The 24,317-nt window shown below is 34.7% G+C and overlaps 1 protein-coding gene across 1 annotated transcript in view; it reads left to right on the forward strand.

Annotated features, from left to right (window-relative positions):
* LOC143226894 (muscle-specific protein 300 kDa-like) overlaps positions 1-24,317 on the forward strand; it is a 65,898-nt gene that overhangs the window by 31,628 nt on the left and 9,953 nt on the right. Inside the window, exons 10-15 of the mRNA XM_076458428.1 lie at positions 7,633-7,800; positions 8,718-9,017; positions 9,829-10,152; positions 10,458-10,763; positions 15,055-15,384; positions 21,368-21,691. Coding sequence (XP_076314543.1) covers positions 7,633-7,800; positions 8,718-9,017; positions 9,829-10,152; positions 10,458-10,763; positions 15,055-15,384; positions 21,368-21,691 — 1,752 coding nt within the window. The remainder of the gene's footprint in view (positions 1-7,632; positions 7,801-8,717; positions 9,018-9,828; positions 10,153-10,457; positions 10,764-15,054; positions 15,385-21,367; positions 21,692-24,317) is intronic.

Genomic DNA, 24,317 nt, shown 5'->3' on the forward strand with positions numbered 1-24,317 from the left:
GAGGTAAATATTGTAGTGTTTCTTACATACCAGGATTAGCTTAACAGGATAGCTACAGTACATCATGTTGAGGTAAATATTGTAGTGTTTCTTACATACCAGGATTAGCTTAACAGGATAGCTACAGTACATCATGTTGAGGTAAATATTGTAGTGTTTCTTACATACCAGGATAACTTTACAGGATAGCTACAGTACATCATGTTGAGTTAAATATTGTAGTGTTTCTTACATACCAGGATTAGCTTAACAGGATAGCTACAGTACATCATGTGGAGGTAAATATTGTAGCGTTTCTTACATACCAGGATTAGCTTAAAGGATAGCTACAGTACATCATGTTGAGGTAAATATTGTAGTGTTTCTTACATACCAGGATAACCTTAAAGGATAGCTACAGTACATCATGTTGAGGTAAATATTGTAGTGTTTCTTACATACCAGGATTAGCTTAACAGGATAGCTACAGTACATCATGTTGAGGTAAATATTGTAGTGTTTCTTACATACCAGGATTAGCTTAACAGGATAGCTACAGTACATCATGTTGAGGTAAATATTGTAGTGTTTCTTACATACCAGGATTAGCTTAACAGGATAGCTACAGTACATCATGTTCAGGTAAATATTGTAGTGTTTCTTACATACCAGGATTAGCTTAACAGGATAGCTTCAGTACATTGTGTTGAGGTAAATATTGTAGTGTTTCTTACATACCAGGATAACCTTACAGGATAGCTACAGTACATCATGTTGAGGTAAATATTGTAGCGTTTCTTACATACCAGGATTAGCTTAAAGGATAGCTACAGTACATCATGTTGAGGTAAATATTGTAGTGTTTCTTACATACCAGGATAACCTTAAAGGATAGCTACAGTACATCATGTTGAGGTAAATATTGTAGTGTTTCTTACATACCAGGATTAGCTTAAAGGATAGCTACAGTACATCATGTTGAGGTAAATATTGTAGTGTTTCTTACATACCAGGATAACCTTAAAGGATAGCTACAGTACATCATGTTGAGGTAAATATTGTAGCGTTTCTTACATACCGGGATTAGCTTAACAGGATAGCTACAGTATATCATGTTGAGGTAAATATTGTAGTGTTTCTTACATACCAGGATTAGCTTAACAGGATAGCTACAGTATATCATGTTGAGGTGAATATTGTAGTGTTTCTTACATATCAGGATTAGCTTAACAGGATAGCTACAGTATATCATGTTGAGGTAAATATTGTAGTGTTTCTTACATACCAGGATTAGCTTAACAGGATAGCTACAGTACATCATGTTGAGGTAAATATTGTAGTGTTTCTTACATACCAGGATTAGCTTAACAGGATAGCTACAGTACATCATGTTGAGGTAAATATTGTAGTGTTTCTTACATACCAGGATAACCTTACAGGATAGCTACAGTACATCATGTTGAGGTAAATATTGTAGTGTTTCTTACATACCAGGATTAGCTTAACAGGATAGCTACAGTACATCATGTTGAGGTAAATATTGTAGCGTTTCTTACATAACAGGATTAGCTTAAAGGATAGCTACAGTACATCATGTTGAGGTAAATATTGTAGCGTTTCTTACATACCAGGATTAGCTTAAAGGATAGCTACAGTACATCATGTTGAGGTAAATATTGTAGTGTTTCTTACATACCAGGATTAGCTTAACAGGATAGCTACAGTACATCATGTTGAGGTAAATATTGTAGTGTTTCTTACATACCAGGATTAGCTTAACAGGATAGCTACAGTACATCATGTTGAGGTAAATATTGTAGTGTTTCTTACATACCAGGATAACTTTACAGGATAGCTACAGTACATCATGTTGAGTTGAATATTGTAGTGTTTCTTACATACCAGGATTAGCTTAACAGGATAGCTACAGTACATCATGTTGAGGTAAATATTGTAGCGTTTCTTACATACCAGGATTAGCTTAACAGGATAGCTACAGTACATCATGTTGAGGTAAATATTGTAGTGTTTCTTACATACCAGGATTAGCTTAACAGGATAGCTACAGTACATCATGTTGAGGTAAATATTGTAGTGTTTCTTACATACCAGGATTAGCTTAACAGGATAGCTACAGTACATCATGTTGAGGTAAATATTGTAGTGTTTCTTACATACCAGGATTAGCTTAACAGGATAGCTACAGTACATCATGTTGAGGTAAATATTGTAGCGTTTCTTACATACCAGGATTAGCTTAACAGGATAGCTACAGTACATCATGTTGAGGTAAATATTGTAGTGTTTCTTACATACCAGGATAACCTTACAGGATAGCTACAGTACATCATGTTGAGTTAAATATTGTAGTGTTTCTTACATACCAGGATTAGCTTAACAGGATAGCTACAGTACATCATGTTGAGGTAAATATTGTAGTATTTCTTACATACCAGGATTAGCTTAACAGGATAGCTACAGTACATCATGTTGAGGTAAATATTGTAGTGTTTCTTACATACCAGAATTAGCTTAACAGGATAGCTACAGTACATCATGTTGAGGTAAATATTGTAGTGTTTCTTACATACCAGGATTAGCTTAACAGGATAGCTACAGTACATCATGTTGAGGTAAATATTGTAGTGTTTCTTACATACCAGGATTAGCTTAACAGGATAGCTACAGTACATCATGTTGAGGTAAATATTGTAGTGTTTCTTACATACCAGAATTAGCTTAACAGGATAGCTACAGTACATCATGTTGAGGTAAATATTGTAGTGTTTCTTACATACCAGGATTAGCTTAACAGGATAGCTACAGTGCATCATGTTGAGGTAAATATTGTAGTGTTTCTTACATACCTGGATTAGCTTAACAGGATAGCTACAGTACATCATGTTGAGGTAAATATTGTATTGTTTGTTACATACCTGGATTAGCTTAACAGGATAGCCACAGTATATCATGTTGAGGTAAATATTGTAGTATTTCTTACATACCAGGAGTAGCTTAACAGGATAGCTACAGTACATGATGTTGAGGTAAATATTGTAGTGTTTCTTACATACCAGGATAACCTTAAAGGATAGCTACAGTACATCATGTTGAGGTAAATATTGTAGTGTTTCTTACATACCAGGATTAGCTTAACAGGATAGCTACAGTACATCATGTTGAGGTAAATATTGTAGTGTTTCTTACATACCAGGATTAGCTTAACAGGATAGCTACAGTACATCATGTTGAGGTAAATATTGTAGTGTTTCTTACATACCAGGATTAGCTTAACAGGATAGCTACAGTACATCATGTTCAGGTAAATATTGTAGTGTTTCTTACATACCAGGATTAGCTTAACAGGATAGCTACAGTACATCATGTTGAGGTAAATATTGTTGTGTTTCTTACATACCAGGATTAGCTTAACAGGATAGCTACAGTATATCATGTTGAGGTAAATATTGTAGCGTTTCTTACATACCAGGATAACCTTAAAGGATAGCTACAGTATATCATGTTGAGGTAAATATTGTAGTGTTTTTTACATATCAGGATTAGCTTAACAGGATAGCTACAGTATATCATGTTGAGGTAAATATTGTAGTGTTTCTTACATACCAGGATTAGCTTAACAGGATAGCTACAGTACATCATGTTGAGGTAAATATTGTAGTGTTTCTAACATACCAGGATTAGCTTAACAGGATAGCTACAGTACATCATGTTGAGGTAAATATTGTAGTGTTTCTTACATACCAAGATAACCTTAAAGGATAGCTACAGTACATCATGTTGAGGTAAATATTGTAGTGTTTCTTACATGCCAGGATAACCTTAAAGGATAGCTACAGTATATCATGTTGAGGTAAATATTGTAGCGTTTCTTACATACCAGGATAACCTTAAAGGATAGCTACAGTATATCATGTTGAGGTAAATATTGTAGCGTTTCTTACATACCAGGATTAGCTTAACAGGATAGCTACAGTACATTGTGTTGAAGTGTTTCTTACGTGCCAGGATTAGCTTAACAGTATAGCTACAGTGCATCATGTTGAAGTTTTTCTTACATACCAGGATTAGCTTAACAGAATAGCTACAGTGCATCATGTTGAAGTTTTTCTTACATATCAGGATTAGCTTAACAGAATAACTACAGCACATCATGTTGAAGTAAATATTAAAGTGTTTCTTACATACAAGAATTATGTTAGAGATACATGACCATTTGAGTTTAATGAGAGTGTTATGATTTTGATAGTTTAGTAAGCATGTTGCATGAATGTTAAGTATTATTTTTATGACTGATTGTTTATTGTAGGTTTGTTTGTATAATTTTATGAATCATGCATTGTGTATTTCAACTGTTACAATTTTGTGATTGTTGTATTATTGCTTCATGTTAATAGGATCTTCTTAAATTTTGTCAAGTGTTGTTGCATCATATCTCATTATGTGTGAAAGATTTTAGGGCTCTGTCAGCTTTTATAAACACATGTCCAAAATATAGTTTGTATCAATTTGTTGGTTAGACAGATCTAGATGTCATAATTGGCAGTTTTATTAGTCTAAGACTAGAAAAAAGGCAGCTGGTCATCACCACCCACTGCTAGCTCTTGGGCTTTTCTTTTACCATTGAGCAGTGGGATTGACTATAACATTATAATGCCCCCAATTCTGAAAAGCGAGCATGTTTGGTGTGATGATGATTCAAACCCATGATTCTCAAATTGTGAGTCAAGTGCTCTAACCACATGATCATGCTTGGCCCTTGCAATACTAACATGATAGAGAAGAATAATTTGTCATCTCAGTTGTGTTCTAATCCAGTCTGTGTGGACTTTAACAGAAAGAGAAACAATTATTTATAGCTTTGGATACAACTTTGGTCAGCAACAGAGCTAGTAGTGGTTTTTAAAGTAACCTTTTACAGACTGTATTGTAATAATATGGTAGAGAAGAATAACACATCTTGTTCTAAAGTAACTAAACCAGTTTGTGTGGACTTTGAAGAAAATTAGTTAAAGCTTTGAATACAACTGTGGTAATGAAGAGTGTAAGAAACATTTTGTATGTATTTTGTTTTAATAAATGGACTGTGTACTGTATGTTTATTGTTGAAATTCATCAAGGAACACAAACCAATATAAAGAATCTGGCTCATATATACATAAAGATTCACATTGGTGAGCCAACCAGGAGTATAGAGTGGTAATAAGGGGTAGAAGAAGACATGAATGACTGTAGAAAAAGGCTTGTGTATGAACAGCTGTAACAGTGATAAAAATATAGTAGAATACATGGTATACAATCATCTTGACTGACTTTAACAAGTAGATAAATAGCAACAAGCAACTTGTGCTCAAAACCTGTGACCTGTAACAATTTGTTTGACAGTAAAAAGACTCAGAGAAACAAGAGCATCACCCAAATATAAAGATAAAAGTACCAAGAATGACAATGGGGTCAGGGCCAGCTGACCCAAGTTTATCAAATTTGATGAACCAAAAGATGGCATTGATGCTTTCTTGGGGGTATATAAAAGATGCGCCCAAAGTCAGACTGGGACAGAGGTAACAGAGCAGCCTGTCTCAGACCTGCTGTCACAGGAAAGGCCTAAAAGTGTGAGCTAGCATGACATCACAAGATGCCATGGACTATGAAAAGTAAAAGCAGCCTTGCTGAAATGTTATGAATGCATTGAAGAAGGATATGGACATGGCAAAATGTGAAGATAGTTTTGATCTGTTAATATGTGAATAGTTCATGATCACTTGCTGTACTGACATGTGACTGTTCCTAAAAGGGAGTGCATGAAAAGATGTGGACAAGATGATCAAGCTGGCAGAACAGTACATGGATGTGGACAAAATGATCAACCTGGCAGAACAGTACATGGATGTGGACAAGATGATCAAGCTGGCAGAACAGTACATGGATGTGGACAAGATGATCAACCTGGCAGAACAGTACATGGATGTGGACAAGATGATCAACCTGGCAGAACAGTACATGGATGTGGACAAGATGATCAACCTGGCAGAACAGTACATGGATGTGGACAAGATGATCAAGCTAGCAGAACAGTACATGGATGTGGACAAGATGATCAACCTGGCAGAACAGTACATGGATGTGGACAAGATGATCAACCTGGCAGAACAGTACATGGATGTGGACAAGATGATCAACCTGGCAGAACAGTACATGGATGTGGACAAAATGATCAACCTGGCAGAACAGTACATGGATGTGGACAAGATGATCAACCTGGCAGAACAGTACATGGATGTGGACAAGATGATCAAGCTGGCAGAACAGTACATGGATGTGGACAAGATGATCAACCTGGCAGAACAGTACATGGATGTGGACAAGATGATCAACCTGGCAGAACAGTACATGGATGTGGACAAGATGATCAACCTGGCAGAACAGTACATGGATGTGGATAAATGATCAACCTGGCAGAACAGTACATGGATGTGGACAAGATGATTAACCTGGCAGAACAGTGTATGGATGTAGGTAGACAAGATGATCAAGCTGGCAGAACAGTACATGGATGTAGGTAGACAAGATGATCAAGCTGGCAGAACAGTGTGTGGATGTAGGTAGACAAGATGATCAAGCTGGCAGAACAGTGCATGGATGTGGACATCTTCTTAGATCATCTTCAGGTTAACAAAGAGAGATCGAAACATTGTTCTCTACTTTATTTTAATAAAAGTTTTAATACCCATACCAGCCGTCTTGAGATATATTTTTTACTTGAAGTGGGTTTCTTGTCATCATGAACTTCCTATAGTACCACACTAACTGACTTTACGTTTTTGTTTAAGTGAAGTTTTAAAATGTTTCTTACATACAAGGGTTAGCTTGAAAAAAATTTATAAAAAACATTGTATTCTGGGTTTAACTGTCATGTATATTGTAGCATTATACTTAAGAGGTAGGTGTGCTAGTGCACAGTAATACAGTATTTGTACTTATCTAATGTATGAAACCACTGGGTCATGTAATATATAGAGTACATAGTACCCATGTCAGAGATTTATAGTAGAACATACATTGAAAAATATAAGTACAGTACAGTAACATGAGAGCTCTAGCAGACATTGTAGTTAACCACAAAGGTTCAGAGCAACATGCAACTGAAATGTGTTTATTTTTTCTGAGTTTAGTATTGTAAAGGCTGCATGACTGTTCACGTTTCTCATCATTCGTGTGGTTCCACTTTTGTTTTTTTATCAACTTAAGTCAAAAGTATGTCAGGTTTTAAGTCAGAGTTCACCATATTTTAGTTTCTTAAAGTAACCTTCAAATGAAATATGTATTAATAGTAATTAATATCTGTTACTAAACCTCATGTCTCCTAGCTGACTCACCGAAGCATGGGTTTAATGTACAGTGAATAATTTTGATTTTTTTCATATACAAATGAATATTCCAACAACTTACACAGCTCTTAAGGAAATAAGTGATGCAGGAGTGTCTTAAAATGTAAATGTTTGTTTCTCTCCTTCTGCTGCCACGTAACTGTTACTGAGGGTGAAGAAGACAAATGATGTCCCTTCAATTTGCACTGAAATGATGGTTATATTTACTTTTAAAGTGCTAAGTATTTTCATGTTGTTTTTTTTACAGATAACTCGTAAAGTTAAGAGAACCAAGTGCAGAAGACAACTAGTTAAAAAATTGAAATGGCAACTACATCTTCTGGAGCAGCAAGTTAAACTTGGCAACATACGACTTGAAAGTGTGACGATTGTAAAAACTATTACTGAACTTCAAGATGAACTGAAACATCACAAGGTGAGATTCGTGCTTAAAGGTTTCTTCTTCAGAGTTTTTATATGATCATTATGATAATTACCACACTGCAGTTCAATATAAACTTTCACTGCTGGTGCTCTGTGAAACATTTGAACATAACCTTTCACTGCTAGTGTTGTGGTTCATGATACAATCCAACATAACCTTTCACTGCTGGTGTTGTGTTTCATGAAACAGTCCAAAATAACCTTTCACTGCTGGTGTTGTGCTTCATGAAACAGTCCAACATAACCTTTCACTGCTGGTGTTGTGCTTCATGAAACAGTCCAATATAACCTTTCACTGCTGGTGTTGTGCTTCATGAAACAATCCAACATAACCTTTCACTGCTGGTGTTGTGTTTCATGAAACAGTCCAATATAACCTTTCACTGCTGGTGTTGTGTTTCATGAAACAGTCCAACATAACCTTTCACTGCTGGTGTTGTGCTTCATGAAACAGTCCAACATAACCTTTCACTGCTGCTGTTGTGCTTCATGAAACAATCCAACATAACCTTTCACTGCTGGTGTTGTGCCTCATGAAACAATCCTACATAACCTTTCACTGCTGGTGTTGTGCCTCATGAAACAATCCAATATAACCTTTCACTGCTGGTGTTGTGGTTCATGAAACAGTACAACATAACCTTTCACTGCTGGTGTTGTGGTTCATGAAACAGTCCAACATAACCTTTCACTGCTGGTGTTGTGGTTCATGAAACAGTACAACATAACATTTCACTGCTGGTGTTGTGGTTCTTTCTGTGAGAAACTGGTTATTAAAGTTTTATGCATAAATTGATACCTAACTTACATATAATCTTCACATTTAAATGGATACTAGTCTTGCTTATGGTATTTTCTTTTCAATAAAATGATGCTTAGTTTTGTACTAATGTTTTATTTATCACATAGGCTTTCTTCAGGCAAGTGCAACTTCTACTGAGTTCTGTTGAATTCACCTTTGACTGTTTTGAAAGTTCCCTTCAAAACAGGAACTTATCAGATTACAAAGTAGTCACAGGACGTGCAGAACAAGTGTTAGAGAAAGCAACAGAGCATGGATATTTCCTGGAAAAAGCAATGATTGGTTGGCAACAACTGAAGCCCTTACTACATTCCAACTCTGAGTGGCTGACGGCCAAGATACAAAATATGAAAGAACTGCCTTGTTTCAGTGAAAATAATGTGGAGGCTTTGATTTCTACATTTAAGGTGAGAAATTGTATTCAACATAACAAACCCAATATAATATCTCTGGTTACATAATGATATCTTATTATGTCTACCCTTACTAATATAATATAAACTTGTTACAGAATTATATCTTATTATGTCTACACTTTCTAATGTAATATCACTGGTTACAGAATAGTACATTATCATGTGTATACTTACTAATGTAATATCACTGGTTACAGAGTAGTACATTATCATGTGTATACTTACTAATGTAATATCACTGGTTACAGAGTAGTACATTATCATGTGTATACTTACTAATGTAATATCACTGGTTACAGAGTAGTACATTATCATGTGTATACTTACTAATGTAATATCACTGGTTACAGAGTAGTACATTATCATGTGTATACTTATTAATGTAATATCACTGGTTACAGAGTAGTACATTATCATGTGTATACTTTCTAATGTAATATCACTGGTTACAGAGTAGTACATTATCATGTGTATACTTACTAATGTAATATCACTGTTACAGAGTAGTACATTATCATGTGTATACTTACTAATGTAATATCACTGGTTACAGAGTAGTACATTATCATGTGTATACTTACTAATGTAATATCACTGTTACAGAGTAGTACATTATCATGTGTATACTTACTAATGTAATATCACTGGTATACCATTACACCAAGATTTCTTTTCATTTCTTTTAAGGTTATTCACATGAAATATATAATCACAGTTTATTTAGAAACTTTTAATCAAATCTTATTAATTAATGTTGTCTACTTAGATAAATATTAAGTAATAGTGTATTGTAAAAAAATAGCATCTACAGTGTGACATCCATGACCACCAACCCCAGATAGCTTACATCAATAAACTAAGTCAAGGGCTGAAAGGGGTAAGATGTCCATCATTAAACCACGAGGTTTGCAGGTGTACTTCGGATTGGAAGGAACTCGTAAAGGATGTCACATCTCAGCTAGAGAACCTGAAAAACTACCATATGACATGGCAGAATGTTCAGAAAGACATCACACAGTTAAAGACTTGGATAGAAGAGGCAGAACATTACTTGTTTCAGATACAAAAGAAAAGTGATGTTGAGACAGACTTAGCTGAGGAATTGAAACATTTAGGTGACATTGCTGTAAGTATAGTTACTTTTAAAAATTGATAAGGATCTTGTCTAAACGCTTGGTAACTTCATCACTGACCTGTTCATGTTGTCAATTTTAAAACAGAAATTAAAAATTCTTTTATATTTTTTAAATGTAATGTATCAGAAGTAAAAAACAGTAATTGCATTTCATCTAATAAACTTATGATCTGGAGAGGAGATCTTTACAAATGGAATAAACTATTGGATATTAGGCTTAGTTATGGTATATTAAGAATGGTAAAAGTTATTTTTATACTGAACTGCTACATACTAAGTTAAGTATTTGTTGTTAGAAAATCAAGTCAAACTTCAAGATCAAGGAAGTTAAACAAGAGAACATGAAAACAATTATTCAGCAAGCTTTGAAATTGCCCGAGAAACACCTAGAACAACTCAATAGCTGCTGGGAAACATTGAAGATATCTACATATGACTTGGAATCTCAGTTATGTCAGCGGGTGATGCAGCAACCATTCCATGAAATATTCGTGGAACTTCGAAGTTGGTTAAAGAATATAGCTGGTGTAGTGTTACAGAGAGAGATGTTGGAAGACATAAGATCCATTCAAGACATTGAGCTGTTGCTATCACATTACCAGGTATGTAACTGTCAAGGTGAATCAGAATAGAAGGTATGTATATATTATAATGAATCAGATACAAGGTATGTATGTATATATTATAATGAATCAGATACAAGGTATGTATGTATATATTATAATGAATCAGATACAAGGTATGTATGTATATATTATAATGAATCAGATACAAGGTATGTATGTATATATTATAATGAATCAGATACAAGGTATGTATGTATATATTATAATGAATCAGATACAAGGTACGTATGTATATATTATAATGAATCAGATACAAGGTATGTATGTATATATTATAATGAATCAGATACAAGGTATGTATGTATATATTATAATGAATCAGATACAAGGTATGTATGTATATATTATAATGAATCAGATACAAGGTATGTATGTATATATTATAGTGAATCAGATACAAGGTACGTATGTATATATTATAGTGAATCAGATACAAGGTACGTATGTATATATTATAATGAATCAGATACAAGGTATGTATGTATATATTATAATGAATCAGATACAATGTATGTATATATTATAATGAATCAGATACAAGGTACGTATGTATATATTATAATGAATCAGATACAAGGTATGTACAGTCATGTGAAAAAGTCAGGACACCTTATGAAATCCTGTGTATTTTTGTACCATTTTTGGATATATAGATATTTAATCTCAATTTTAACAACACTGAGAGATTATAGGAATATAACTAAACAATTAAAACTGAAGAAAAGACTTTTCAAGATCTTCTGTAAATGAACTTCTACAAAAATGCATATTCTAACTGGGGAAAATGTTAGGACACTCTACCCCCTAATAGCTATTGTTACCCCCTTTGGCTGAAATAACTGCAGTGAGATGCTTCTTGTAGCCATCTACCAGTCTCTGACATCGGTCTGAAGAAAGTTTGCCCCACTCCTCAATGCAAAATTCTTTCAGCTGCGAGATGTCTGAGGGTTTTCTTGCATGTACAGCCCGTTTCAAGTCACCCCACAGCATCTCAATGGGATTAAGATCTGGACTTTGACTCGGCCATTCTAGGATTCTCCATTTTTAAGTTTTCAGCGAGTCCTTGGTGGATTTACTGGTATGTTTTGGGTCATTGTTGTGTTGCACAGTCCAGTTCCACTTCAGCTTTAATTTTCGTACAGATGGTCTCACATGATCCTCAAGCACCCTCTGATACACAGTAGAATTCATGCTGGATTCTATGATTGTGAGCTGTCCAGGTCATTCTGCAGCAAAGCAGCCCCAAACCGTGACACTTCCACCTCCATGCTTCACAGTTGGTATGAGGTTCTTTTCCTGGAATTCTGTATTTGGTTTACACCAGACATGTCCTCTGTTCTGGTGTCCAAATATTTCAGTTTTGGACTCATCTGTTCAAACAACTTTATTTCAGAAGTCCTGGTCTTTGTTTACATTCTCTCTTGCAAACTTTAGTCTGGTCTTGATGTTTCTCTTAGAGAGCAAAGGTTTCCTCCTTGCACACCTCCCATGCAAGTTACACTTGTGCAATCTATTTCTACTTGTAGATGCATGCACTTTCACATCAACAGTAGCCAGAGCCTGCTGTAGGTCCCGTGATGACATGTTAGGGTGTTTGGAGACCTCTTTTAGCATCTTGCGGTCTGCTCTCTGGGTGAACTTGCTTGGATGACCAGATCTGGGCATGTTGGCAGTTGTTTTGAAAGCCCTCCACTTGTTGACTATTTTCTGGACAGCGGAATGGCTGATTTCAAAATCTTTTGGGATCTTTTTAAATCCCTTACCAGACTCATAAGCTGCTAAAATTTGCTTTCTGAAGGCCTCAGACAGCTCTTTTTCTCTCACCATGGTACTCACTCTCACTTCAACAGTCAGGAACACACCAAACTAAATGTCAGGTTTAAATAGGGCAAGCCTCATTCAAAGTGCTGAGTAACGATCTTCTAATCATGTGCACCTGGTGTGATACACCTGTGTATAGGTTGACCCATTTTAAGTGGGAATACATGTGGGGGTGTCCTAACTTTTTCCTCAGTTAGAATATGCATTTTTGTAGAATTACCTTTACAGAAGATCTTGAAAAGTCTTTTCTTCAGTTTTAATTGTTTAGTTATATTCCTATAATCTCTCAGTATTGCTAAAATTGAGATTAAATATCTATATATCCAAAAACGTTACAAAAATACACAGGCTTTCATGACTGTATGTATATATTATAATGAATCAGATACAAGGTATGTGCGTATATATTATAATGAATCAGATACAAGGTATGTGCGTATATATTATAGTGAATCAGATACAAGGTATGTGCGAATATATTATAGTGAATCAGATACAAGGTATGTAGGTACATGTCAAAATATACCAGGTACAAGGTATGTAAGTATGTGTGTGTCAAAATATACCAGGTACAAGGTATGTAAGTATGTGTCAAAATATACTAGGTACAAGGTATGTAAGTATGTGTCAAAATATACTAGGTACAAGGTATATATGTATGTGTCAAAATATACCAAGTACAAGGTATGTAAGTATGTGTGTGTCAAAATATACCAGGTACAAGGTATGTAAGTATGTGTCAAAATATACCAGATACAAGGTATGTAAGTATGTGTCAAAATATACTAGGTACAAGGTATGTTGGTATGAGTCAAAATATACCAGATACAAGGTATGTAAGTATGTGTCAAAATATACTAGGTACAAGGTATATATGTATGTGTCAAAATATACCAAGTACAAGGTATATATGTATGTGTCAAAATATACCAAGTACAAGGTATGTAAGTATGTGTGTGTCAAAATATACCAGGTACAAGGTATGTAAGTATGTGTCAAAATATACCAGATACAAGGTATGTAAGTATGTGTCAAAATATACTAGGTACAAGGTATGTAAGTATGTGTCAAAATATACCAGATACAAGGTATATATGTATGTGTCAAAATATACCAGGTACAAGGTATGTAAGTATGTGTCAAAATATACCAAGTACAAGGTATATATGTATGTGTCAAAATATACCAGATACAAGGTATGTAAGTATGTGTCAAAATATACTAGGTACAAGGTATGTAAGTATGTGTCAAAATATACTAGGTACAAGGTATATATGTATGTGTCAAAATATACCAAGTACAAGGTATGTAAGTATGTGTGTGTCAAAATATACCAGGTACAAGGTATGTAAGTATGTGTCAAAATATACCAGATACAAGGTATGTAAGTATGTGTCAAAATATACTAGGTACAAGGTATATATGTATGTGTCAAAATATACCAAGTACAAGGTATGTAAGTATGTGTCAAAATATACCAGATACAAGGTATATATGTATGTGTCAAAATATACTAGGTACAAGGTATATATGTATGTGTCAAAATATACCAGATACAAGGTATGTAAGTGTGTGTCAAAATATACTAGGTACAAGGTATGTAAGTATGTGTCAAAATATACCAGGTACAAGGTATATATGTATGTGTCAAAATATACCAAGTACAAGGTATGTAAGTATGTGTCAAAATATACCAGATACAAGGTATATATGTATGTGTCAAAATATACTAGGTACAAGGTATATATGTATGTGTCAAAATATACCAGATACAAGGTATGTAAGTGTGTGTCAAAATATACTAGGTACAAGGTATCTATGTATGTGTCAAAATATACCAGATACAAGGTATGTAAGTATGTGTCAAAATATACTAGGTACAAGGTATGTAAGTATGTGTCAAAATATACTAGGTACAAGGTATATATGTATGTGTTAAAATATACTAGGTACAAGGTATGTAAGTATGTGTCAAAATATACCAGGTACAAGGTATGTAAGTATGTGTCAAAATATACCAGGTACAAGGTATGTAAGTATGTGTCAAAATATACCAAATACAAGGTATGTAAGTATGTGTGTGTCAAAATATACCAGATACAAGGTATGTGTAAAAATAAATCATAGAATAAGATTCACTACATGTTTTTCAAAGAGAGTCAGGATAGAAATGATTCACTGACTTATTAGAACTTTTGCTTTTGGTGCATAACTGGACTAGTTACTTTTAGATATAGTAGATAATTACCATATCCACTTCATTCATTCATTTTACGGTTGCTAAACCATATATCTGGTGTATTTTTAAGTAAAAATAGATAAAACAGTACATTCAAGTCTGAAACAATGGTTCCTAAATAAAGAAATTTTGACAATTTTTATTCTTTTATTTGTCATGAAAACTTAATATTTGGTTCATGTCATTAACTTTTGGTTTTCTTATCAGGTTGTAAAGATGGAACTTGAGGCTAAAAATGAAATTTTCAAGACAGCACTTGCAGCTGAGATAAGAGGAGATGAACCAGAAGATTATCAGGGAGTGACTGAGGCAGAAGAGATAGGTCATGTGAGAAATTTATGGGCATCTGTTACATCAGAACTAAACTTCAGGTTAACTGTGTTGGAAGACTTAGTGACACAGTGGAAACAATATGAAAAACTTACGGAAGATCTTTCTATCTGGATTCAGAAGCACTGCAGAGATATTAAGGAAATTCTCACTCACTCCATTAGACAACATTACCAAGTAGTAATGGAAGCCCAAGACACTGTAAAGGTAAGTAGTCAAAAAATATTTATGAGGGCACTGTAAAGATATGACAAAAATATTCATTATTGATGGAGGATGCAAACACTGTAAAGATATGTTTTATGACAAAAATATTCATTATTGATGGAGGATGCAGACACTGTAAAGATATGCTTTAGGACAAAAATATCCATTATTGATGGAGAGTGCAGACACTGTAAAGATATGCTCTAAGACAGAACTGTTCATTACTGATGGAGGATACAGACACTGTAAAGATATGCTCTAAGACAGAAATATTTATTACTGATGGATAATCTAGATACTGAAGTGGTATGCTCTGAGACAGAAATATACTTACCTTATCTCACACTGCTGCAGTATCTTTCCTTTGCCCATCTAAACTTTTGTCTGATTTATTTTTTGTTGCTTCAATTGTTTATTCCCTACTTAGTTGTCCTGGAGGTACTTTGAGCTTTCTTTGTGTTACCAAGTTGATTTTTATTTTGAAAAAATTAACTTTGGCATGCTAATATACAGGATGAATTTTGGATTACTGTTTGTAGCACAGAGACAAATGATGTCTCTGCTGTTTGACATATCTTGCTTGATCAACAGTTATAGGGGAGACTACTCTCAGTTGAGGCTGTATTGACTCTTCTTTGGAGTGAGATGGAGATATATATTTGGTCTGATGGTGTTTCTCCAAGGGACTCTTTGGCCGTACTTGTGGGGAATTCTGGTGAAAATTTATATTCAATTTTTCTAGCTCCTTCCTCTATTGTATTAGCTTTTCAGGAAGTTAACTTCAGACCAGGTGTCTCTGAGTCCTTTTCTTCAGTTGATAAATCAAATGTATGATGTTTTGGGTCTTTCTCTAGTTGCTGCCAAATGGGTGAATTTTAGACTCTCAATGAGTAGACCTACTTTTGGAAATGTGGAGTTCCAGAATGGAATCTATGGTCAACTTTAATAGATCATAGTTTTCAAGGATTCACCTGATTCTAACTACTGTGCTAAGATATTTATCACCCCTCTAACTTTTATTGAAAGTCTCTTAGCAATTTGATGATCAGTTGGGTCTATTTTAGCATCTACTTTGGTCAGTTGCCAGCTCCTGCAATTTTCTTAGCCTCTTTGTTGGTGTATTGTTGGAAGGTGTTGGTCCTCTTTGACTAACATTAGGCCACTCTTTCTAATCAGGGGTTAATGTCTTCTGTCTGTATTCATCAGCTTCTTGACTTTCCTCATCTCCTGTGGGGGATCATACTTCAGCCTGTCATATATCAACTCTTATTCCATTTCTACCTCCTGCAGATACTTGGATTTCATAACTTCATTTTAGGACTATCACAGGTCAAGGAAAAAGTAGAAAGAGTTGTCTCAGTTCTTCCAGAGTTTTATTCCAGTCTGTTTGTTGAGGCCAAGAAGAGAGGGGATTAGCATCTGGTTACTAATCTTTCTCATCTACATCAATCTATAGATCCTCCAAGGTTCATGATGGTGTCATTATTCATTCTGCGTTGGCATTTTTTGCCAGAACTGTGGATGACCAAATGAAATGCCTCTGATACCTACCTATCTGCATATTCCCATAGCAAAATCACTCCACCATTATATGCACTTTCTGCACAAGGATCAAGTACTGCAGTCCAGGGCTTTGTCCTTTGGACTAACATTGGCACTATATGTATTTTATCAAATTATAAACTTTTTCTGAAATCTCCATTTCTGAGAACTGTGCTCAACCCATAACATGGATGACTGGTTACTGCTAATATTATCTCATCAGATTCTACTTTCTGAAGCAACCAAGCCATGCTTTATTATCAGAGCCAATAAAACTATTCTCACTGTAACACAATATATCATCCATCTGGTTGTCTTTTTCAACAGGTATCTCAGTCGACTCCAACTTGGCTTCACGTTGTGGATCAAGCAGTCCGCCACCAACTCACATCTCCTTTTCCCACTGTGTGGAAGGTTCTTTCTCTTTTGAAGATGTGGGCATCACTTAAATAGTTCATTCCTTTGGGATGAGTGCACATGATATCCTTTCAGTGATCTTTATGCAGTTAATGGACCATGAATAGCAAGCAATACACTGGATTCCCAAGTCTCTTTATTCAGGATTAACACTACCACCTTGTCCAGAAATCCATCTTGTCATGGCTGTCTTATTTCATAGATAGGTTGCATGTCTCAACAGTTAGGAATTCTAGAGCCTATAGACAGGTGGCAAGGCTTCCCTATATATTAATATTTTAGAATTTCTTGTATTCAAAGGGTCTCAAAGTTTGGACTTGTTGAGGGGAAAAATTGTCATGCATCACTTAATCAATTCCTCAGGGTTGTCTCGCATTTCTTGTTATGGGGACACTCAGTCTTGGTCTCTTTTTTTGTTCCATACCTTGGACCTTCTTTTTTTTGGGGCCCACTCTTATCCTATCTTCTTTCCAGCTTGCCATGTTCCAGGGGAGGATTTGATGGCAGATAAATTGTCTCAACTCAACCAGATTCTTCAAACATAATGGTGTCATGAGATTGTCCATTGGATTTTCACTTGGTTCAGGATGCTGATGTTCAGTACATTTGCTGCTTATTGGAATACTCAACTGCCAACTTTTGGTCTCTGGTATCTCACTCTCAGGCATTGGAAATAGATGTATTTAGTCAGGACTGGATGGGGTTGCACCTCTGTACCTTCTCACTGATTTGTGTGTTACATGGAGTACTAGCTATGATTTGTTAATACCTTGTCAGGTTTTGTTAGTAGCATCAGATTTGCCTGCTTAACTCTGTTCATGATTTGACATTGTACATCCAACCATCCTGAAAATCAGTCTTCATGTATGGAGGTTATGAGGTCCTTTGCATGGTATTGAACTGTAACTTTTAAGGTTACCATGTATCTTTCTCAGTCTTTGTGTAGTCGAACAATGGACATTTATCAATGATGATGGCACACATGTGGACAATGGTGTATTGAGAGAAGGATGAACCCACTTTGTCCAGAATTGTCATTTATAACTTGTTTTCTTAACTGGCTTTTTTTTACAAAGGTCTTGCATCTTTCACAATTGCCTTATATTTAGATACTTGAAGAGATGCAAATCCTCAGAGCTCTTTGACTTCCTCAAGCCATTTTGGGCTTGCAGAATTCATTGGTTAGAATTGTTTGCATTGCCTGTGCATGGGATATTTTATCACTCTATTTACATCTTCCTATACTCAGACAGGTCCTTTTTCCTTAAGACAATGGCAGCCAGGGAAGAGAATAAATCTTTTTCACTAACTAATCTGAATGCTACTTTTCTGTTATGACTGATCAGATCCTGATCATTTGTTATGTCAAGTGAGGACCTTTAGAGATGTTAGACAACAACTTTTTATTCATTGGGATCCTTCAATATCCTGGGGTTTACTCCTGGTTACTTTGTTAAGATGAATATAAATATAAATTCCTATTACTTATTTTGGGCTTTATTTTCAGGTGAGGAGACATCTGTGATTCATATTTTATCAGATTAATTACTTGCTGGAAGATGTGCGGACTGGTATGTGAACCTCACCCAATAATTTTATCTCACATCATTTGCATGATCTGACAGTATCTTTCTCTTAAGGTTTTTGACTAACCATTTGATGGTCCAGAATGTTTGAGTAAATTTCTTCCACTCTTGATAAAGAGGGAAGTTTGGGACTGACTTACCCAAGATCCTAGATTTTTTTCCAGATGTTGGTACAAGAGGCAACATCCTCTTCAGGAGCCTACTAATAACAACAGTTCAGATCTGGTTGGATTGAGTGTGGAACAATATTGATTCAGGACAATGTTCATGGAAGAAGTTCCATTGTCTTCTCATAATTCCAAACATTGGATGGTCCGTAGGTTATTGGTTGAGCACAATTTGTTCCATGTCCTCCCAGTAATTTTGGAGACAAGCAGAATTTACCTTGCCTATATGGTTGGGGAATGAGGTTGAGTATTCATAATTCTGGACCAGGTGAATTCTGTTTCCTCAAATTGAGTAAGACATACAAGATTCCACCATTACAAGTTTTAGGTATTGCCTTTCACACTTTTTCAGGATGAAGAGAAGGTTTGCCAATGTCAACATTCCTTATCTTTTCATTGTAATTCTTGTGGGTCAAATCTCATTACTCTGTGGCTACAGATTGAGATCCACCCACAGGTTTATATATATATATATATTTTTTTTTCACCTTATGTCTAACCACCATCAAGGATTTAGGAACCATGGCCCTATAATTCAAACCCTAACCAATGGAACCTCAGCTACCTGGATAGGACATGAACAACAGTGATGACAGATTGTGTGAAATTTCACCTGCAATCCATGAATTAGATTCTGGATAAAAAGCATATTTGTTTGGGATGTAGTGCATTTCCCCCACTAGGGCACTTATCTTTTATTGGCAAATTCACAATCTATGCTTACACATTTTGTATGGATATATATATATATATATATCCCCAACTTGTCCCCCACCTTATCAATATGGGATTCTAGCTATAGAGTGAGGAGATAAGTATGTTTTGGAAGCTAACATTTTGTTAAAATAAAAATGTATTTTCGATAATACCTTTGCTCACACTTTTCTCCGATTTCTCCTCCCTAAGATTTGGTGTGGAAACTATGAATTGGGTTAGTCTTTATAAAACTGATAATGTTATTTGAATGAGGTACTTGTATACACTACCAGAATAAAGGATGCATTGATGTAGGTGGAGAGTGCTACAAGACAGACATTGTCAAGGACAATTAAGGGGAAAATAAAAGACTGGAACAAGCAAGAAAAAATCTGACCACTGTTTAGATGGACAGAAGAAATAAACTTTAACAATCAAGTAATAGCTGTAGTGTGAAAGGAGGTACATCAAGTAATAGCTGTAGTGTGAAAGGAGGTACATCAAGTGATAGCTGTAGTGTGAAAAGAGGTACATCAAGTAATAGCTGTACTGTGAAAGGAGGTACATCAAGTAATAGCTGTAGTGTGAAAGGAGGTACATCAAGTAATAGCTGTAGTGTGAAAAGAGGTACAACAAGTAATAGCTGTAGTGTGAAAGGAGGTACAGCAACTAATAGCTGTAGTGTGAAAGGAGGTACAGCAACTAATAGCTGTAGTGTGAAAGGAGGTGCAGCAAGTAATAGCTGTAGTGTGAAAGGAGGTACATCAAGTAATAGCTGTAGTGTGAAAGGAGGTAATCAAGTAATAACTGTAGTGTGAAAGGAGGTAAATTTTGTTTATTTGTTTAAAGTTAAGTAAAAAGCTACATAATGGGATGTCTGTGATTTTCCCACCACAGGTTTCAAAACTCGTTTTCTAGCATTGTTAATTTGCAGACATGTTGCTAAACCACTGGTGGATGTAAGTGTTATTGGAAATGCATTTCAATGTGAGAAAATATTAACTTACTGCTGGAGGATGAGGACATTGTAAATATATGTTGTAATAAAAATGTCCATTACTGATGAAGGATGTAAGAATATGCTTTAAGCCAGTATTATCCAGTGGTCACTGCATACTCTGATTCTCTTTGATATGTATTCTGTATCCCAGATGAATTTCAGATACACATATCCATCAAATATGATGGAAAACCTTAAGGTTAGTTTGTTTTTAGTATCTAGATTGTGTTTTGTTGAAGCTGGTTTATTATTTGTACCAAAAGGTAAAAACTTCAAGAAGTTTGTTTGATAATATTAATAAAAAGTCAGAGATTTCCAATCTGTTAATAGACTTGAAATGCTATTTCCAACAGACTCTATACAGATATAGTTAAGTATAATTTTCCATTGTTAGTAATAATGAGAAATATAGACATAATAAAGGTTATCCTTGATATTTTGATGTTGTACACAATCATTAATGTACTAAATAAGTTTGATTTCTATAAAAGTACAACATAGTCAAAATAATTACATAAATCTGTTAATAAATAATCTAAAGAAAATTAACAAAAAGTTGTTCTTTTGTTTCTCAGGAAATTTCCAACCAGTTGAAAACAAAGAATACAGAAGTTATTGAACAGCTGGGTAACAGCTTAAAAGAAGCAGTAATTACAAAAGAGGCAAAATCACATATTGAAGGAACACAGACCTATGTACAGCAACTACAACACAACTTGGAAGAGTTAATTAAGACGGCTAACAAAGAACTGGCCCAAAGGCTTGACCAATGGCACAACTATCAGAAAGCTTTAACACTGGCCAATGATCTGCTTCTAGAAACTGATTACAAACTGATGCTGTGTAAAACTCCTGTGCAGGACATTGGTCAGTGCAGGGGTCAGCTAAGGATGTTAGAGGTAAATTTAAACTTCATTTCATCTCATGACAGCTATTTTTACTAACTGACGAATGATATTAGATGTGTGGCATATTACTTTCTCATTATGAAATCTTAACTATTTCATTTAAATATTACTTACACCTCTTTAGTTGGTACTTAAAAGTTATTCAGTTAAGGATAAGAGCAAAACAAAAATTTATTTTCTCATCAAAACATCATTCATATTCTAGTTTTTATTCATCCTGACTCACCTTGATAATGGTAGTCTTATTTTATTGTATAAATACTATTCATACAAGACTCACATTGTTAGAGTTACCCTTACTTTAATATGTAATACCTGTTCTTCCTGACTCACTTTGATAGTAGTAGCTTTATTTTAACCTGTAATACCTGTTCTTCCTGACTCACTTTGATAGTAGTAGCTTTATTTTAACCTGTAATACCTGTTCTTCCTGACTCACTTTGATAGTAGTAGCTTTATTTTAACCTGTAATATCTGTTCTTCCTGACTCACTTTGATAATGGTAGCCTTATTTTATTGTATAAATACTATTCATACAGGACTCACATTGATAGAGTTAGTCTTACTTTAATATGTAATACCTGTTCTTCCTGACTCACTTTGATAGTTGTAGCTTTATTTTAACCTGTAATACCTGTTCTTCCTGACTCACTTTGATAGTTGTAGCTTTATTTTAACCTGTAATACCTGTTCTTCCTGACTCACTTTGATAGTAGTAGCTCTATTTTAACCTGTAATATCTGTTCTTCCTGACTCACTTTGATAGTTGTAGCTTTATTTTAACCTGTAATACCTGTTCTTCCTGACTCACTATGATAATAGTAGCCTTATTTTAACCTGTAATACCTGTTCTTCCTGACTCACTTTGATAGTAGTAGCTTTATTTTAACCTGTAATACCTGTTCTTCCTGACTCACTATGATAATAGTAGCCTTATTTTAACCTGTAATACCTGTTCTTCCTGACTCACTATGATAATAGTAGCCTTATTTTAACCTGTAATACCTGTTCTTCCTGACTCACTTTGATAGTTGTAGCTTTATTTTAACCTGTAATACCTGTTCTTCCTGACTCACTTTGATAGTAGTAGCTTTATTTTAACCTGTAATATGTATTCTTCCTGACTCACTTTGATAATGGTAGCCTTATTTTATTGTATAAATACTATTCATACAGGACTCACATTGATGGAGTTAGCCTTACTTTAATATGTAATACCTTTTCTTCCTGACTCACTTTGATAGTAGTAGCTTTAATTTAACCTGTAATATGTTATTCCTGACTCACTTTGATAGTAGTAGCTTTAATTTAACCTGTAATATGTTATTCCTGACTCACTTTGATAGTTGTAGCTTTATTTTAACCTGTAATACCTGTTCTTCCTGACTCACTTTGATAGTTGTAGCTTTATTTTAACCTGTAATACCTGTTCTTCCTGACTCACTATGATAATAGTAGCCTTATTTTAATTTGTAATACCTGTTCTTCCTGACTCACTTTGATAGTTGTAGCTTTATTTTAACCTGTAATACCTGTTCTTCCTGACTCACTATGATAATAGTAGCCTTATTTTAACCTGTAATACCTGTTCTTCCTGACTCACTATGATAATAGTAGCCTTATTTTAACCTGTAATACCTGTTCTTCCTGACTCACTTTGATAGTTGTAGCTTTATTTTAACCTGTAATATCTGTTCTTCCTGACTCACTTTGATAGTTGTAGCTTTATTTTAACCTGTAATACCTGTTCTTCCTGACTCACTTTGATAGTTGTAGCTTTATTTTAACCTGTAATACCTGTTCTTCCTGACTCACTTTGATAATGGTAGCCTTATTTTATTGTATAAATACTATTTATACAGGACTCACATTGATAGAGTTAGCCTTACTTTAATATGTAACATCTGTTCTTCCTGACTCACTTTGATTGTAGTAGCTTTATTTTAACCTGTAATACCTGTTCTTCCTGACTCACTATGATAATAGTAGCCTTATTTTAACCTGTAATACCTGTTCTTCCTGACTCACTTTGATAGTTGTAGCTTTATTTTAACCTGTAATACCTGTTCTTCCTGACTCACTTTGATAGTTGTAGCTTTATTTTAACCTGTAATACCTGTTCTTCCTGACTCACTATGATAATAGTAGCCTTATTTTAACCTGTAATACCTGTTCTTTCTGACTCACTATGATAATAGTAGCCTTATTTTAACCTGTAATACCTGTTCTTCCTGACTCACTTTGATAGTTGTAGCTTTATTTTAACCTGTAATACCTGTTCTTCCTGACTCACTTTGATAGTAGTAGCTTTATTTTAACCTGTAATATCTGTTCTTCCTGACTCATTTTGATAGTAGTAGCTTTATTTTAACTTGTAATATCTGTTCTTCCCGACTCACTTTGATAGTTGTAGCTTTATTTTAACCTGTAATACCTGTTCTTCCTGACTCACTATGATAATAGTAGCCTTATTTTAACCTGTAATACCTGTTCTTTCTGACTCACTTTGATAGTTGTAGCTTTATTTTAACCTGTAATACCTGTTCTTCCTGACTCACTTTGATAGTAGTAGCTTTATTTTAACCTGTAATATCTGTTCTTCCTGACTCACTTTGAT

The sequence above is a fragment of the Tachypleus tridentatus genome, chromosome 9, assembly GCF_004210375.1.
Source record: "Tachypleus tridentatus isolate NWPU-2018 chromosome 9, ASM421037v1, whole genome shotgun sequence".
In the NCBI taxonomy this organism is placed as follows: domain Eukaryota; kingdom Metazoa; phylum Arthropoda; class Merostomata; order Xiphosura; family Limulidae; genus Tachypleus; species Tachypleus tridentatus.